The sequence below is a fragment of the Salvelinus fontinalis genome, chromosome 39 (assembly GCF_029448725.1).
Source record: "Salvelinus fontinalis isolate EN_2023a chromosome 39, ASM2944872v1, whole genome shotgun sequence".
NCBI lineage: Eukaryota > Metazoa > Chordata > Actinopteri > Salmoniformes > Salmonidae > Salvelinus > Salvelinus fontinalis.
Window position 1 is genome coordinate 758,649 of NC_074703.1, and position 21,584 is coordinate 780,232.

The window sequence follows — 21,584 nt, forward strand, 5'->3', positions numbered from 1 at the left end:
AACTAAACACTTCCCAACAGAGACCTGAACACACACACACAACTAAACACTTCCCAACAGAGACCTGAACACACACACAACTAAACACTTCCCAACAGAGACCTGAACAGACACACAACTAAACACTTCCCAACAGAGACCTGAACACACACACAACTAAACACTTCCCAACAGAGACCTGAACACACACACACAACTAAACACTTCCCAACAGAGACCTGAACACACACACACAACTAAACACTTCCCAACAGAGACCTGAACACACACAACTAAACACTTCCCAACAGAGACCTGAACACACACACACAACTAAACACTTCCCAACAGAGACCTGAACACACACACAACTAAACACTTCCCAACAGAGACCTGAACACACACAACTAAACACTTCCCAACAGAGACCTGAACACACACACACAACTAAACACTTCCCAACAGAGACCTGAACACACACACAACTAAACACTTCCCAACAGAGACCTGAACACACACACAACTAAACACTTCCCAACAGAGACCTGAACACACACACACACACAACTAAACACTTCCCAACAGAGACCTGAACACACACAACTAAACACTTCCCAACAGAGACCTGAACACACAACTAAACACTTCCCAACAGAGACCTGAACACACACACAACTAAACACTTCCCAACAGAGACCTGAACACACACACACAACTAAACACTTCCCAACAGAGACCTGAACACACACACAACTAAACACTTCCCAACAGAGACCTGAACACACACACACACAACTAAACACTTCCCAACAGAGATCTGAACACACACACAACTAAACACTTCCCAACAGAGACCTGAACACACAACTAAACACTTCCCAGCAGAGACCTGAACACACACACAACTAAACACTTCCCAACAGAGACCTGAACACACAACTAAACACTTCCCAACAGAGATCTGAACACACACACAACTAAACACTTCCCAACAGAGACCTGAACACACACACAACTAAACACTTCCCAACAGAGACCTGAACACACACAACTAAACACTTCCCAACAGAGACCTGAACACACACACAACTAAACACTTCCCAACAGAGACCTGAACACACACACAACTAAACACTTCCCAACAGAGACCTGAACACACACAACTAAACACTTCCCAACAGAGACCTGAACACACACACACAACTAAACACTTCCCAACAGAGACCTGAACACACACACAACTAAACACTTCCCAACAGAGACCTGAACACACACAACTAAACACTTCCCAACAGAGACCTGAACACACACAACTAAACACTTCCCAACAGAGACCTGAACACACACACACAACTAAACACTTCCCAACAGAGACCTGAACACACACAACTAAACACTTCCCAACAGAGACCTGAACACACACACAACTAAACACTTCCCAACAGAGACCTGAACACACACACAACTAAACACTTCCCAACAGAGACCTGAACACACACACAACTAAACACTTCCCAACAGAGCCCTGAACACACACACAACTAAACACTTCCCAACAGAGACCTGAACACACACAACTAAACACTTCCCAACAGAGACCTGAACACACACACACACACAACTAAACACTTCCCAACAGAGATCTGAACACACACACACACAACTAAACACTTCCCAACAGAGACCTGAACACACACACAGCTAAACACTTCCCAACAGAGACCTGAACACACACACACACACAACTAAACACTTCCCAACAGAGACCTGAACACACACAACTAAACACTTCCCAACAGAGACCTGAACACACACACAACTAAACACTTCCCAACAGAGACCTGAACACACACAACTAAACACTTCCCAACAGAGACCTGAACACACACACAACTAAACACTTCCCAACAGAGACCTGAACACACACACAACTAAACACTTCCCAACAGAGACCTGAACACACACAACTAAACACTTCCCAACAGAGACCTGAACACACACACAACTAAACACTTCCCAACAGAGACCTGAACACACACAACTAAACACTTCCCAACAGAGACCTGAACACACACACAACTAAACACTTCCCAACAGAGACCTGAACACACACACACACACAACTAAACACTTCCCAACAGAGACCTGAACACACACACACAACTAAACACTTCCCAACAGAGACCTGAACACACACAACTAAACACTTCCCAACAGAGACCTGAACACACACACAACTAAACACTTCCCAACAGAGACCTGAACACACACAACTAAACACTTCCCAACAGAGACCTGAACACACACAACTAAACACTTCCCAACAGAGACCTGAGCACACACACAACTAAACACTTCCCAACAGAGACCTGAACACACAACTAAACACTTCCCAACAGAGACCTGAACACACACACAACTAAAAACTTCCCAACAGAGACCTGAACACACACAACTAAACACTTCCCAACAGAGACCTGAACACACACACACACACAACTAAACACTTCCCAACAGAGACCTGAACACACACAACTAAACACTTCCCAACAGAGACCTGAACACACACACAACTAAACACTTCCCAACAGAGACCTGAACACACACACACACACAACTAAACACTTCCCAACAGAGACCTGAACACACACACAACTAAACACTTCCCAACAGAGACCTGAACACACACACACACACAACTAAACACTTCCCAACAGAGACCTGAACACACACAACTAAACACTTCCCAACAGAGACCTGAACACACACACACACAACTAAACACTTCCCAACAGAGACCTGAACACACACACAACTAAACACTTCCCAACAGAGATCTGAACACACACACAACTAAACACTTCCCAACAGAGACCTGAACACACACACAACTAAACACTTCCCAACAGAGACCTGAACACACACACACACACAACTAAACACTTCCCAACAGAGACCTGAACACACACACAACTAAACACTTCCCAACAGAGACCTGAACACATACACAACTAAACACTTCCCAACAGAGACCTGAACACACACAACTAAACACTTCCCAACAGAGACCTGAACACACACACACACACAACTAAACACTTCCCAACAGAGATCTGAACACACACACAACTAAACACTTCCCAACAGAGACCTGAACACACACACAACTAAACACTTCCCAACAGAGACCTGAACACACACAACTAAACACTTCCCAACAGAGACCTGAACACACACACACACACAACTAAACACTTCCCAACAGAGCCCTGAACACACACACAACTAAACACTTCCCAACAGAGACCTGAACACACACACACAACTAAACACTTCCCAACAGAGACCTGAACACACAACTAAACACTTCCCAACAGAGACCTGAACACACACACAACTAAACACTTCCCAACAGAGACCTGAACACACACAACTAAACACTTCCCAACAGAGACCTGAACACACACACAACTAAACACTTCCCAACAGAGACCTGAACACACACACACACACAACTAAACACTTCCCAACAGAGATCTGAACACACACAACTAAACACTTCCCAACAGAGACCTGAACACACACACAACTAAACACTTCCCAACAGAGATCTGAACACACACAACTAAACACTTCCCAACAGAGACCTGAACACACACACACACAACTAAACACTTCCCAACAGAGACCTGAACACACACACACACACAACTAAACACTTCCCAACAGAGATCTGAACACACACACAACTAAACACTTCCCAGCAGAGACCTGAACACACACACAACTAAACACTTCCCAACAGAGACCTGAACACACACAACTAAACACTTCCCAACAGAGACCTGAACACACACACAACTAAACACTTCCCAACAGAGACCTGAACACACACAACTAAACACTTCCCAACAGAGACCTGAACACACACAACTAAACACTTCCCAACAGAGACCTGAACACACACACAACTAAACACTTCCCAACAGAGACCTGAACACACACACAACTAAACACTTCCCAACAGAGACCTGAACACACACACAACTAAACACTTCCCAACAGAGACCTGAACACACACACACACACACAACTAAACACTTCCCAACAGAGACCTGAACACACACACAACTAAACACTTCCCAACAGATACCTGAACACACACACAACTAAACACTTCCCAACAGAGACCTGAACACACACACAACTAAACACTTCCCAACAGAGACCTGAACACACACAACTAAACACTTCCCAACGGAGACCTGAACACACAACTAAACACTTCCCAACAGAGACCTGAACACACACAACTAAACACTTCCCAACAGAGACCTGAACACACACAACTAAACACTTCCCAACAGAGACCTGAACACACACACACACAACTAAACACTTCCCAACAGAGATCTGAACACACACACAACTAAACACTTCCCAACAGAGACCTGAACACACACAACTAAACACTTCCCAACAGAGACCTGAACACACAACTAAACACTTCCCAACAGAGACCTGAACACACACAACTAAACACTTCCCAACAGAGACCTGAACACACACAACTAAACACTTCCCAACAGAGACCTGAACACACACACAACTAAACACTTCCCAACAGAGACCTGAACACACACACACACAACTAAACACTTCCCAACAGAGACCTGAACACACACACAACTAAACACTTCCCAACAGAGACCTGAACACACACACACACAACTAAACACTTCCCAACAGAGACCTGAACACACACACACAACTAAACACTTCCCAACAGAGACCTGAACACACACACACAACTAAACACTTCCCAACAGAGACCTGAACACACACACAACTAAACACTTCCCAACAGAGACCTGAACACACACAACTAAACACTTCCCAACAGAGACCTGAACACACACACACAACTAAACACTTCCCAACAGAGACCTGAACACACACACACACAACTAAACACTTCCCAACAGAGACCTGAACACACACACACACACAACTAAACACTTCCCAACAGAGACCTGAACAGACACACAACTAAACACTTCCCAACAGAGACCTGAACACACACACAACTAAACACTTCCCAACAGAGACCTGAACACACACACAACTAAACACTTCCCAACAGAGACCTGAACACACACACAACTAAACACTTCCCAACAGAGACCTGAACACACACAACTAAACACTTCCCAACAGAGACCTGAACACACACAACTAAACACTTCCCAACAGAGACCTGAACACACACACAACTAAACACTTCCCAACAGAGACCTGAACACACACACACACACAACTAAACACTTCCCAACAGAGACCTGTACACACACACAACTAAACACTTCCCAACAGAGACCTGAACACACACACAACTAAACACTTCCCAACAGAGACCTGAACACACACACAACTAAACACTTCCCAACAGAGACCTGAACACACACACAACTAAACACTTCCCAACAGAGACCTGAACACACACACACACACAACTAAACACTTCCCAACAGAGACCTGAACACACACAACTAAACACTTCCCAACAGAGACCTGAACACACACACAACTAAACACTTCCCAACAGAGACCTGAACACACACAACTAAACACTTCCCAACAGAGACCTGAACACACACACACACACAACTAAACACTTCCCAACAGAGACCTGAACACACACAACTAAACACTTCCCAACAGAGACCTGAACACACACAACTAAACACTTCCCAACAGAGACCTGAACACACACACACACAACTAAACACTTCCCAACAGAGACCTGAACACACACACACACACAACTAAACACTTCCCAACAGAGACCTGAACACACACAACTAAACACTTCCCAGCAGAGATCTGAACACACACACAACTAAACACTTCCCAACAGAGACCTGAACACACACACAACTAAACACTTCCCAACAGAGATCTGAACACACACAACTAAACACTTCCCAACAGAGACCTGAACACACACACACACAACTAAACACTTCCCAACAGAGACCTGAACACACACACACACACAACTAAACACTTCCCAACAGAGATCTGAACACACACACAACTAAACACTTCCCAGCAGAGACCTGAACACACACACAACTAAACACTTCCCAACAGAGACCTGAACACACACAACTAAACACTTCCCAACAGAGACCTGAACACACACACAACTAAACACTTCCCAACAGAGACCTGAACACACACAACTAAACACTTCCCAACAGAGACCTGAACACACACAACTAAACACTTCCCAACAGAGACCTGAACACACACACAACTAAACACTTCCCAACAGAGACCTGAACACACACACAACTAAACACTTCCCAACAGAGACCTGAACACACACACAACTAAACACTTCCCAACAGAGACCTGAACACACACACACACACACAACTAAACACTTCCCAACAGAGACCTGAACACACACACAACTAAACACTTCCCAACAGAGACCTGAACACACACACAACTAAACACTTCCCAACAGAGACCTGAACACACACACAACTAAACACTTCCCAACAGAGACCTGAACACACACAACTAAACACTTCCCAACGGAGACCTGAACACACAACTAAACACTTCCCAACAGAGACCTGAACACACACAACTAAACACTTCCCAACAGAGACCTGAACACACACAACTAAACACTTCCCAACAGAGACCTGAACACACACACACACAACTAAACACTTCCCAACAGAGATCTGAACACACACACAACTAAACACTTCCCAACAGAGACCTGAACACACACAACTAAACACTTCCCAACAGAGACCTGAACACACAACTAAACACTTCCCAACAGAGACCTGAACACACACAACTAAACACTTCCCAACAGAGACCTGAACACACACAACTAAACACTTCCCAACAGAGACCTGAACACACACAACTAAACACTTCCCAACAGAGACCTGAACACACACACACACAACTAAACACTTCCCAACAGAGACCTGAACACACACACAACTAAACACTTCCCAACAGAGACCTGAACACACACACACACAACTAAACACTTCCCAACAGAGACCTGAACACACACACACAACTAAACACTTCCCAACAGAGACCTGAACACACACACACAACGAAACACTTCCCAACAGAGACCTGAACACACACACAACTAAACACTTCCCAACAGAGACCTGAACACACACAACTAAACACTTCCCAACAGAGACCTGAACACACACACACAACTAAACACTTCCCAACAGAGACCTGAACACACACACACACAACTAAACACTTCCCAACAGAGACCTGAACACACACACACACACAACTAAACACTTCCCAACAGAGACCTGAACAGACACACAACTAAACACTTCCCAACAGAGACCTGAACACACACACAACTAAACACTTCCCAACAGAGACCTGAACACACACACAACTAAACACTTCCCAACAGAGACCTGAACACACACACAACTAAACACTTCCCAACAGAGACCTGAACACACACAACTAAACACTTCCCAACAGAGACCTGAACACACACAACTAAACACTTCCCAACAGAGACCTGAACACACACACAACTAAACACTTCCCAACAGAGACCTGAACACACACACACACACAACTAAACACTTCCCAACAGAGACCTGTACACACACACAACTAAACACTTCCCAACAGAGACCTGAACACACACACAACTAAACACTTCCCAACAGAGACCTGAACACACACACAACTAAACACTTCCCAACAGAGACCTGAACACACACACAACTAAACACTTCCCAACAGAGACCTGAACACACACACACACACAACTAAACACTTCCCAACAGAGACCTGAACACACACAACTAAACACTTCCCAACAGAGACCTGAACACACACACAACTAAACACTTCCCAACAGAGACCTGAACACACACAACTAAACACTTCCCAACAGAGACCTGAACACACACACACACACAACTAAACACTTCCCAACAGAGACCTGAACACACACAACTAAACACTTCCCAACAGAGACCTGAACACACACAACTAAACACTTCCCAACAGAGACCTGAACACACACACACACAACTAAACACTTCCCAACAGAGACCTGAACACACACACACACACAACTAAACACTTCCCAACAGAGACCTGAACACACACAACTAAACACTTCCCAGCAGAGATCTGAACACACACACAACTAAACACTTCCCAACAGAGACCTGAACACACACACAACTAAACACTTCCCAGCAGAGACCTGAACACACACAACTAAACACTTCCCAACAGAGACCTGAACACACACACAACTAAACACTTCCCAACAGAGACCTGAACACACACACACACACAACTAAACACTTCCCAACAGAGACCTGAACACACACACAACTAAACACTTCCCAACAGAGACCTGAACACACAACTAAACACTTCCCAACAGAGACCTGAACACACACACACAACTAAACACTTCCCAACAGAGACCTGAACACACACACACACAACTAAACACTTCCCAACAGAGACCTGAACACACACACACACACAACTAAACACTTCCCAACAGAGACCTGAACACACACAACTAAACACTTCCCAGCAGAGATCTGAACACACACACAACTAAACACTTCCCAACAGAGACCTGAACACACACACAACTAAACACTTCCCAACAGAGACCTGAACACACACACACACACAACTAAACACTTCCCAACAGAGACCTGAACACACACACAACTAAACACTTCCCAGCAGAGACCTGAACACACACAACTAAACACTTCCCAACAGAGACCTGAACACACACACACACACAACTAAACACTTCCCAACAGAGATCTGAACACACACACACACAACTAAACACTTCCCAACAGAGACCTGAACACACACAACTAAACACTTCCCAACAGAGACCTGAACACACACACACAACTAAACACTTCCCAACAGAGACCTGAACACACACACACACACAACTAAACACTTCCCAACAGAGACCTGAACACACACACACACACAACTAAACACTTCCCAACAGAGACCTGAACACACACACACACACACAACTAAACACTTCCCAACAGAGACCTGAACACACACACAACTAAACACTTCCCAACAGAGACCTGAACACACACACAACTAAACACTTCCCAACAGAGACCTGAACACACACACAACTAAACACTTCCCAACAGAGACCTGAACACACACAACTAAACACTTCCCAACAGAGACCTGAACACACACACACAACTAAACACTTCCCAACAGAGACCTGAACACACACACAACTAAACACTTCCCAACAGAGACCTGAACACACACACAACTAAACACTTCCCAACAGAGACCTGAACACACACACACACACAACTAAACACTTCCCAACAGAGACCTGAACACACACAACTAAACACTTCCCAACAGAGACCTGAACACACACACAACTAAACACTTCCCAACAGAGACCTGAACACACACACAACTAAACACTTCCCAACAGAGACCTGAACACACACACACACACACAACTAAACACTTCCCAACAGAGACCTGAACACACACAACTAAACACTTCCCAACAGAGACCTGAACACACACACACAACTAAACACTTCCCAACAGAGACCTGAACACACACACACACAACTAAACACTTCCCAACAGAGATCTGAACACACACACACAACTAAACACTTCCCAACAGAGACCTGAACACACACACAACTAAACACTTCCCAACAGAGACCTGAACACACACACAACTAAACACTTCCCAACAGAGACCTGAACACACACACAACTAAACACTTCCCAACAGAGACCTGAACACACACACAACTAAACACTTCCCAACAGAGACCTGAACACACACACAACTAAACACTTCCCAACAGAGACCTGAACACACACACAGCTAAACACTTCCCAACAGAGACCTGAACACACACAACTAAACACTTCCCAACAGAAGAGTGTCCGTGTAACACTCCAGTAGAACACCTGAAATATTCAGGTCCTCCTCCTTTTTTCAGTCCTGTCCCATGTGGGTGATGAGTTAGGGTTAGTTAATGTTAGGATTAGTTAGTGTTAGGGTTAGTTAGTGTTAGGGTTAGTTAATGTTAGGGTTAGTTAGTGTTAGGGTTAGTTAGTGTTAGGGTTAGTTAGTGTTAGGGTTAGTTAGTGTTAGGGTTAGTTAGTGTTAGGGTTAGTTAGGGTTAGTTAGTGTTAGGGTTGGTTAGTGTTAGGGTTAGTTAGTGTTAGGGTTAGTTAGTGTTAGGGTTTGTTAGTTAGTTAGTTACTGACCACCCTCCTGTAAGTCCTGTCCCATGTGGTGTTGAGTTAGGGTTAGTTAGTGTTAGGGTTAGTTAGTTAGTTAGTGTTAGGGTTGGTTAGTTAGTTAGTTACTGACCACCCTCCTGTAAGTCCTGTCCCATGTGGTGTTGAGTTAGGGTTAGTTAGTGTTAGGGTTAGTTAGTTAGTGTTAGGGTTGGTTAGTTAGTGTTAGGGTTGGTTAGTTAGTTAGTTACTGACCACACTCCTGTAAGTCCTGTCCCATGTGGGTGATGAGGGTTAGAGTCTCCTGATGGATCCTCCACAGCTTCCCATCCACTGTCCCTGTGTACACGTTACCTAGGAGACGCCAGGGGTTAGAGGTCAGGGGTCAGACAGGCCACAGGTTCTCATAACAGTGGTAGGAGTTCTAAAAAGGTATTTACAGTCAAAGGTCATATAAACACTGAGGAGGAGAATGAAAGACAAACAGACAGGATTCAATTAAAACATGCTGAATGACAGACAGACAGGATTCAATTAAAACATGCTGAATGACAAACAGACAGGATTCAATTAAAACATGCTGAATGACAAACAGACAGGATTCAATTAAAACATGCTGAATGACAAACAGACAGACAGGATTCAATTAAAACATGCTGAATGACAAACAGACAGGATTCAATTAAAACATGCTGAATGACAAACAGACAGGATTCAATTAAAACATGCTGAATGACAAACAGACAGGATTCAATTAAAACATGCTGAATGACAAACAGACAGGATTCAATTAAAACATGCTGAATGACAGACAGACAGGATTCAATTAAAACATGCTGAATGACAAACAAACAGACAGGATTCAATTAAAACATGCTGAATGACAAACAGTCAGGATTCAATTAAAACATGCTGAATGACAGACAGACAGGATTCAATTAAAACATGCTGAATGACAGACAGACAGGATTCAATTAAAACATGCTGAATGAAAGACAGACAGGATTCAATTAAAACATGCTGAATGACAAACAGACAGGATTCAATTAAAACATGCTGAATGAAAGACAGACAGGATTCAATTAAAACATGCTGAATGACAAACAGACAGGATTCAATTAAAACATGCTGAATGACAAACAGACAGGATTCAATTAAAACATGCTGAATGACAAACAGACAGGATTCAATTAAAACATGCTGAATGAAAGACAGACAGGATTCAATTAAAACATGCTGAATGACAAACAGACAGGATTCAATTAAAACATGCTGAATGACAAACAGACAGGATTCAATTAAAACATGCTGAATGACAAACAGACAGACAGGATTCAATTAAAACATGCTGAATGACAAACAGACAGACAGGATTCAATTAAAACATGCTGAATGACAGACAGACAGGATTCAATTAAAACATGCTGAATGACAGACAACTCAGACAGGATTCAATTAAAACATGCTGAATGACAAACAGACAGGATTCAATTAAAACATGCTGAATGACAGACAGACAGGATTCAATTAAAACATGCTGAATGACAGACAACTCAGACAGGATTCAATTAAAACATGCTGAATGACAAACAGACAGGATTCAATTAAAACATGCTGAATGACAAACAGACAGGATTCAATTAAAACATGCTGAATGACAAACAGACAGGATTCAATTAAAACATGCTGAATGAAAGACAGACAGGATTCAATTAAAACATGCTGAATGACAGACAGACAGGATTCAATTAAAACATGCTGAATGACAGACAGACAGGATTCAATTAAAACATGCTGAATGACAAACAGACAGACAGGATTCAATTAAAACATGCTGAATGACAGACAGACAGGATTCAATTAAAACATGCTGAATGACAAACAGACAGGATTCAATTAAAACATGCTGAATGAAAGACAGACAGGATTCAATTAAAACATGCTGAATGACAAACAGACAGGATTCAATTAAAACATGCTGAATGACAAACAGACAGGATTCAATTAAAACATGCTGAATGACAAACAGACAGGATTCAATTAAAACATGCTGAATGACAAACAGACAGACAGGATTCAATTAAAACATGCTGAATGACAGACAGACAGGATTCAATTAAAACATGCTGAATGACAAACAGACAGGATTCAATTAAAACATGCTGAATGAAAGACAGACAGGATTCAATTAAAACATGCTGAATGACAAACAGACAGGATTCAATTAAAACATGCTGAATGACAAACAGACAGGATTCAATTAAAACATGCTGAATGACAGACAGACAGGATTCAATTAAAACATGCTGAATGACAAACAGACAGACAGGATTCAATTAAAACATGCTGAATGACAGACAGACAGGATTCAATTAAAACATGCTGAATGACAAACAGACAGGATTCAATTAAAACATGCTGAATGACAGACAGACAGGATTCAATTAAAACATGCTGAATGAAAGACAGACAGACAGGATTCAATTAAAACATGCTGAATGACAAACAGACAGGATTCAATTAAAACATGCTGAATGACAAACAGACAGACAGGATTCAATTAAAACATGCTGAATGACAGACAGTCAGGATTCAATTAAAACATGCTGAATGACAACCAGACAGACAGGATTCAATTAAAACATGCTGAATGACAGACAGACAGGATTCAATTAAAACATGCTGAATGAAAGACAGACAGGATTCAATTAAAACATGCTGAATGACAAACAGACAGGATTCAATTAAAACATGCTGAATGAAAGACAACTCAGACAGGAGTTCTTACCCTCCTGGTCCGCAGTGAAGGATTCTGGTCCATGTAGTTGTCCAGTGAACAGCCTGCGTCCGTTTTGTAGTCTGGTGTTGACAGCCAGCGGGCCCTCCAGGAGCGGAGGGGGTCCCTTGAATCTGACAGACAATAACCTTTAACCCCTAATCTGACAGACAATAACCTTTAACCCCTAAACTGACAGACAATAACCTTTAACCCCTAATCTGACAGACAATAACCTTTAACCCCTAATCTGACAGACAATAACCTTTGACCCCTAATCTGACAGACAATAACCTTTAACCCCTAATCTGACAGACAATAACCTTTAACCCCTAAACTGACAGACAATAACCTTTAACCCCTAATCTGACAGACAATAACCTTTAACCCCTAAACTGTTTCCCTCTGATAACACCAACCTGTCTCTATACACAACCCTTCAACTCCAAAAACCCTTAACCCCCTACACAATAAATAACAATAACGAGGCTATATACAGGGGGTACCGGTACCGAGTCAATGTGTGGGGGTACAGGTTAGTAATGAGGCTATATACAGGGGGTACCGGTACCGAGTCAATGTGCGGGGGTACAGGTTAGTAATGAGGCTATATACAGGGGGTACCGGTACCGAGTCAATGTGCGGGGGTACAGGTTAGTCGAGGTAATATGTACATGTAGGTAGGGGTAAAGTGACTATGCATAGATAATAAACAGCGAGTAGCAGCAGCATAAAAAAGAGGGGTCTGGGTGGCCATTTGATTAACTGGTCAGCATTCTCATGGCTTGGGGGGTAGAAGCTGTTAAAGAGCCTTTTGGACCTAGACTTGGCATTCCGGTACCGCTGGCCGTGCGGTAGCAAAGAGAACAGTCTGTGACTAGGGTGGCTGGGGCCTTCCTTTTTTAGGGCCTTCCTCTGACACCGCCTGGTATAGAGGTCCTGGAAGGCAGGAAGCTTGGCCCCAGTGATGTACTGGGCCGTTCGCACTACCCTCTGTAGTGCCTTGAGGTCAGAGGCCGAGCAGTTGCCATACCAGGCGGTGATGCAACCAGTCAGGATGCTCTCGATGGTGCAGCTGTAGAACTTTTTGAGAAACTGAGTACCCATGCCAAATATGTTCCGTTTCCTGAGGGGGGATAGGCGTTGTCGTGCCCTCTTCACGACTGTCTTGGTGCGTTTGTATCATGTCAGTTTGTTGGTGATGTGGAGACTGCAGCCCTGACACTGCAGCCCTGACACTGCAGCCCTGACACTGCAGCCCTGACACTGCAGCCCTGACACTGCAGCCCTGACACTGCAGCCCTGACACTGCAGCCCTGACACTGCAGCCCTGTCGATGAGAATGGGGGCGTGCTCGGTCCTCCTTTTCCTGTAGTCCAAAATCATCTCCTTTTTCTTGATCACATTGAGGGAGAGGTTGTTGTCCTGGCACCACACGGCCAGGTCTCTGACCTCCTCCCTATAGGCTGTCTCATCATTGTCGGTAATCAGGCCTACCACTGTTGTGTCATCGGCAAACTTAATGATGGTTTTGGAGTCGTGTTTGGCCACGCAGTCGTGGGTGAACAGGGAGTACAGGAGGGGACTGAGCACGCACCCCTGGTGAGTACAGGAGGGGACTGAGCACGCACTCCTGAGGAGTGCAGGAGGGGACTGAGCACGCACCCCTGGTGAGTACAGGAGGGGACTGAGCACGCACCCCTGAGGAGTACAGGAGGGGACTGAGCACGCACCCCTGGGGAGCTCCAGTGTTGAGGATCAGCGTGGCGGATGTGTTGTTGCCAACCCTTACCACCTGGGGGCGGCCCGCCAGGAAGTCCAGGATCCAGTTGCAGAGGGAGGTGTTTAGTCCCAGGGCCTTAGCTTAGTGATGAGCCTTGAGGGCACTAGGTGTTGAACGCTGAGCTGTAGTCAATGAATAGCATTCTCACATAGGTGTTCCTTTTGTCCAGGTGGGAAAGGGCAGTGTGGAGTGCAATAGAGATTGCATCATATGCGGATCTGTTGGGGCGGTATGCAAATTGTAGTGGGTCTAGTGTTTCCGGGATGTTGGGGTTGATGTGAGCCATGACCAGCCCTTTTCGAAGCACTTCATGGCTACAGACGTGAGTATTAGTTTGCAAGCCCTGCCACATCCGCTGAGCATCAGAGCCGATGTAGTGTGTCTATACTTACATGTAAGGCTGAGGGTCTATGGGTGAGGGTAGGAAGTAGACCCCCACAGCCACCGATAGCAGTACCACTAATATGGCTCTCTTCCCCAGCCTGAAGACAGGAGACAACACAACAGATATCACTTATACACGGAGTGAACAAAACATTAAGAACACCGACCTCATATTGAGTTGCACCCCCACCTTCCACAGCCTCAATTCGTCGGGACATGGACTCTACAAGGTGTCGAAAGCGTTCCACAGGGAAGCTGGCCCATGTTGACTACAATGATGCCCACAGTTGTGTCCAGTTGGCTGGATGTCCTCTGGGTGGTGGACCATTCTTGATACACACGGGAAACTGTTGAGTGTGAGAAACCCAGCAACGTTGCAGTTCTTGACACACTCAAACCGGTGCGCCTGGCACCTACTACCACACCCCGTTCAAAGGCACTACAATCTTTTGTCTTGCCCATTCACCCTCAGAATGACACACAGACACAATCCATGGCTCAATTATCTCAAGGCTTAAACATATGTATTTAACCTGTCTCCTCCCTTTCATCTACACTGATTGATTCACCACACCTCCCTCCACCACACCTCCCTCCACCACATGCGGTCATTCATCCAGCAGTATCCCATCTACCAAAACATGACTGCGGTCATTCATCCTGCAGTATCCCATCTACCAAAACATGACTGCAGTCATTCATCCAGCAGTATCCCATCTACCAAAACATGACTGTGGTCATTCATCCAGCAGTATCCCTTCTACCAAAACATGACTGTGGTCATTCATCCAGCAGTATCCCATCTACCAAAACATGACTGTGGTCACTCATCCAGCAGTATCCCATCTACCAAAACATGACTGTGGTCATTCATCCAGCAGTATCCCATCTACCAAAACATGACTGTGGTCATTCATCCAGCAGTATCCCATCTACCAAAACATGACTGCGGTCATTCATCCAGCAGTATCCCATCTACCAAAACATGACTGTGGTCACTCATCCAGCAGTATCCCATCTACCAAAACATGACTGTGGTCACTCATCCAGCAGTATCTCATCTACCAAAACATGACTGTGGTCATTCATCCAGCAGTATCCCATCTACCAAAACATGACTGTGTCATTCATCCAGCAGTATCCCATCTACCAAAACATGACTGTGTCACTCATCCAGCAGTATCCCATCTACCAAAACATGACTGTGTCAATCATCCAGCAGTATCCCATCTACCAAAACATGACTGCGGTCATTCATCCAGCAGTAACCCATCTACCAAAACATGACTGTGGTCATTCATCCAGCAGTATCCCATCTACCAAAACATGACTGTGTCATTCATCCAGCAGTATCCCATCTACCAAAACATGACTGCGGTCATTCATCCAGCAGTATCCCATCTACCAAAACATGACTGCGGTCACTCATCCAGCAGTATCCCATCTACCAAAACATGACTGCGGTCATTCATCCAGCAGTATCCCATCTACCAAAACATGACTGCGGTCATTCATCCAGCAGTATCCCATCTACCAAAACATGACTGTGTCATTCATCCAGCAGTATCCCATCTACCAAAACATGACTGTGGTCATTCATCCAGCAGTATCCCATCTACCAAAACATGACTGCGGTCATTCATCCAGCAGTATCCCATCTACCAAAACATGACTGTGTCATTCATCCAGCAGTATCCCATCTACCAAAACATGACTGCGGTCATTCATCCAGCAGTATCCCATCTACCAAAACATGACTGTGTCATTCATCCAGCAGTATCCCATCTACCAAAACATGACTGTGGTCATTCATCCAGCAGTATCCCATCTACCAAAACATGACTGTGTCATTCATCCAGCAGTATCCCATCTACCAAAACATGACTGTGGTCACTCATCCAGCAGTATCCCATCTACCAAAACATGACTGTGGTCACTCATCCAGCAGTATCCCATCTACCAAAACATGACTGTGTCTTTCATCCAGCAGTATCCCATCTACCAAAACATGACTGCGGTCATTCATCCAGCAGTATCCCATCTACCAAAACATGACTGTGTCATTCATCCAGCAGTATCCCATCTACCAAAACATGACTGTGGTCATTCATCCAGCAGTATCCCATCTACCAAAACATGACTGCGGTCATTCATCCAGCAGTATCCCATCTACCAAAACATGACTGTGTCATTCATCCAGCAGTATCCCATCTACCAAAACATGACTGCGGTCATTCATCCTGCAGTATCCCATCTACCAAAACATGACTGTGGTCATTCACCCAGCAGTATCCCATCTACCAAAAAGACAGTGACTCTACTAACTTGTTTTTGAGGGACAAGTTCACTCATGCTGAAACTCGTTCACGTAACTTCATTATTGTTCTATCACGAAGCAAAACAACTCCGGTAAAAACGTACATGGTGAATCCCTCTGCAGCTCGCTCCCGTCCGGTTAGATCACAGCCCGGTTGTATCCTGTCTCCGGTGAGACTCGCTGCCATGAAGCAAAGTTGTTGTCTGTTCTGGTGAGCGCTGCGGGAGAGAGAGAGAGAGTGTGTGTGGGGGCTGAGAGAGAGAGTGTGTGTGTGTGGGGGCTGAGAGAGACAGAGTGTGTGTGTGTGGGGGCTGAGAGAGACAGAGTGTGTGTGTGTGGGGGCTGAGAGAGACAGAGTGTGTGTGTGTGGGGGCTGAGAGAGACAGAGTGTGTGTGTGTGGGGGCTGAGAGAGACAGAGTGTGTGTGTGTGGGGGCTGAGAGAGACAGAGTGTGTGTGTGCGTGTGTGAGCTCAGAAAGACAGTGTGTGTGTGTGTGTGTGTGTGATTTAAAAAGAGTTCATCCAGGGGACACGGAGACAGATGACTGGAAGGGGAGGTGTGAGACGGACTGGGGGAGGTTTATTTACATTGGTTTCTTCTTCCTCAACTATCAGGATATTTATAGCCACTAGAGGGAGCCACCTGACAGGCACTATTGTTTAGCCACTAGAGGGAGCCACCTGACAGGCACTGGGACTGAACAGTCTGTTTCCAAGTGAACTTTTATTTTGTCGAATGCTTCATAAACAACAGGTTGATTTTGTCGCCCCACACCAGCAGGACACAGGACACACAGGTTGAAATATCATAACTCTGAACAAGTTATATTCATTTGGGGTCAGGTTGAAAAACATTATTTAGCTAGCTAACTTGCTGTTGCTAGCTCATTTATCCTGGGAAATCAACATTGGGTTGTTATTTTACCTGAAATGCACAAGGTCCTCTACTCCGACAATTCATCCACAGATAAAACGGTGAACCAGATTAGTTTCTCATCATCTCACCTCCTTCCTTCGGGCTTCTTCTTATTATGTTGGACTTAATATGGCGGGTGGCAACCAACTTTACAGCATTACTACAACCTACCAGAGGGTGGCAACCAACTTTACAGCATTACTACAACCTACCAGAGAGTGGCAACCAACTTTACAGCATTACTACATTCTACCAGAGTGTGGCATCCAACTTTACAGCATTACTACATTCTACCAGAGTGTGGCAACCAACTTTACAGCATTACTACAACCTACCAGAGAGTGGCAACCAACTTTACAGCATTACTACAACCTACCAGAGGGTGGCAACCAACTTTACAGCATTACTACAACCTACCAGAGAGTGGCAACCAACTTTACAGCATTACTACATTCTACCAGAGTGTGGCATCCAACTTTACAGCATTACTACATTCTACCAGAGTGTGGCATCCAACTTTACAGCATTACTACATTCTACCAGAGTGTGGCATCCAACTTTACAGCATTACTACATTCTACCAGAGTGTGGCATCCAACTTTACAGCATTACTACATTCTACCAGAGTGTGGCATCCAACTTTACAGCATTACTACAACCTACCAGAGGGTGGCAACCAACTTTACAGCATTACTACAACCTACCAGAGTGTAGCAACCAACTTTACAGCATTACTACATTCTACCAGAGTGTGGCATCCAACTTTACAGCATTACTACAACCTACCAGAGGGTGGCAACCAACTTTACAGCATCTCTACAACCTACCAGAGGGTGGCAACCAACTTTACAGCATCTCTACAACCTACCAGAGTGTGGCAACCAACTTTACAGCATCTCTACAACCTACCAGAGTGTGGCAACCAACTTTACAGCATTACTACAACCTACCAGAGGGTGGCAACCAACTTTACAGCATTACTACAACCTACCAGAGAGTGGCAACCAACTTTACAGCATCTCTACAACCTACCAGAGAGTGGCAACCAACTTTACAGCATTACTACAACCTACCAGAGAGTGGCAACCAACTTTACAGCATTACTACATTCTACCAGAGGGTGGCAACCAACTTTACAGCATTACTACAACCTACCAGAGGGTGGCAACCAACTTTACAGCATTACTACAACCTACCAGAGCATCCAACTTTACAGCATTACTACAACCTACCAGAGGGTGGCAACCAACTTTACAGCATTACTACAACCTACCGGAGGGTGGCAACCAACTTTACAGCATTACTACAACCTACCAGAGCATCCAACTTTACAGCATTACTACAACCTACCAGAGTGTGGCAACCAACTTTACAGCATTACTACAACCTACCAGAGAGTGGCAACCAACTTTACAGCATTACTACAACCTACCAGAGTGTGGCAACCAACTTTACAGCATTACTACAACCTACCAGAGCCCAATGGTACATTGGGTATATGCTCCTATAAACCTATGAGGAGATGGTACATGGGTATATGCTCCTATAAACCTATGAGGAGATGGTACATGGGGTATATGCTCCTATAAACCTATGAGGAGATGGTACATGGGTATATGCTCCTATAAACCTATGAGGAGATGGTACATGGGTATATGGTCCTATAAACCTATGAGGAGATGGTTCATGGGTATATGGTCCTATAAACCTATGAGGAGATGGTACATGGGGTATATGCTCCTATAAACCTATGAGGAGATGGTACATGGGTATATGCTCCTATAAACCTATGAGGAGATGGTACATGGGTATATGCTCCTATAAACCTATGAGGAGATGGTACATGGGGTATATGCTCCTATAAACCTATGAGGAGATGGTACATGGGGTATATGGTCCTATAAACCTATGAGGAGATGGTACATGGGGTATATGCTCCTATAAACCTATGAGGAGATGGTATATGGGTATATGGTCCTATAAACCTATGAGGAGATGGTATATGGGGTATATGGTCCTATAAACCTATGAGGAGATGGTACATGGGGTATATGCTCCTATAAACCTATGAGGAGATGGTACATGGGGTATATGCTCCTATAAACCTATGAGGAGATGGTACATGGGGTATATGGTCCTATAAACCTATGAGGAGATGGTACATGGGTATATGGTCCTATAAACCTATGAGGAGATGGTACATGGGTATATGCTCCTATAAACCTATGAGGAGATGGTACATGGGGTATATGCTCCTATAAACCTATGAGGAGATGGTACATGGGTATATGCTCCTATAAACCTATGAGGAGATGGTACATGGGGTATATGCTCCTATAAACCTATGAGGAGATGGTACATGGGGTATATGCTCCTATAAACCTATGAGGAGATGGTACATGGGGTATATGGTCCTTAAACCTATGAGGAGATGGTACATGGGGTATATGGTCCTATAAACCTATGAGGAGATGGTACATTGGGTATATGCTACTATAAACCTATGAGGAGATGGTACATGGGGTATATGCTACTATAAACCTATGAGGAGATGGTACATGGGGTATATGGTCCTATAAACCTATGAGGAGATGGTACATGGGGTATATGGTCCTATAAACCTATGAGGAGATGGTACATGGGGTATATGGTCCTATAAACCTATGAGGAGATGGTACATGGGGTATATGGTCCTATAAACCTATGAGGAGATGGTACATGGGGTATATGGTCCTATAAACCTATGAGGAGATGGTACATGGGTATATGCTCCTATAAACCTATGAGGAGATGGTACATGGGTATATGCTACTATAAACCTATGAGGAGATGGTACATGGGGTATATGGTCCTATAAACCTATGAGGAGATGGTACATGGGGTATATGGTCCTATAAACCTATGAGGAGATGGTACATGGGTATATGCTCCTATAAACCTATGAGGAGATGGTACATGGGGTATATGCTCCTATAAACCTATGAGGAGATGGTACATGGGGTATATGGTCCTATAAACCTATGAGGAGATGGTACATGGGTATATGCTCCTATAAACCTATGAGGAGATGGTACATGGGTATATGCTC

The 21,584-nt window shown here is 44.4% G+C and overlaps 1 protein-coding gene across 2 annotated transcripts in view; it reads right to left on the reverse strand.

Moving 5' to 3' along the window:
• Positions 1 to 17,875, reverse strand: part of zgc:194209 (uncharacterized protein LOC570908 homolog) — a 60,238-nt gene extending 42,363 nt beyond the window's left edge. The window contains exons 1-4 of one of the 2 annotated variants that reach the window (XM_055905592.1): positions 17,685 to 17,871; positions 15,272 to 15,361; positions 13,109 to 13,230; positions 10,576 to 10,674 (exon numbers count right to left, since the gene is read on the reverse strand). In XM_055905592.1, the coding sequence (XP_055761567.1) occupies positions 10,576 to 10,674; positions 13,109 to 13,230; positions 15,272 to 15,361; positions 17,685 to 17,767 (394 nt within the window). In that variant the 5' untranslated portion in view covers positions 17,768 to 17,871. Of the gene's footprint in view, positions 1 to 10,575; positions 10,675 to 13,108; positions 13,231 to 15,271; positions 15,362 to 17,684 lie in introns of both variants that reach the window. The other variant, XM_055905593.1, reaches the window with a different exon arrangement.
• Positions 17,876 to 21,584: the final 3,709 nt, after the last annotated feature.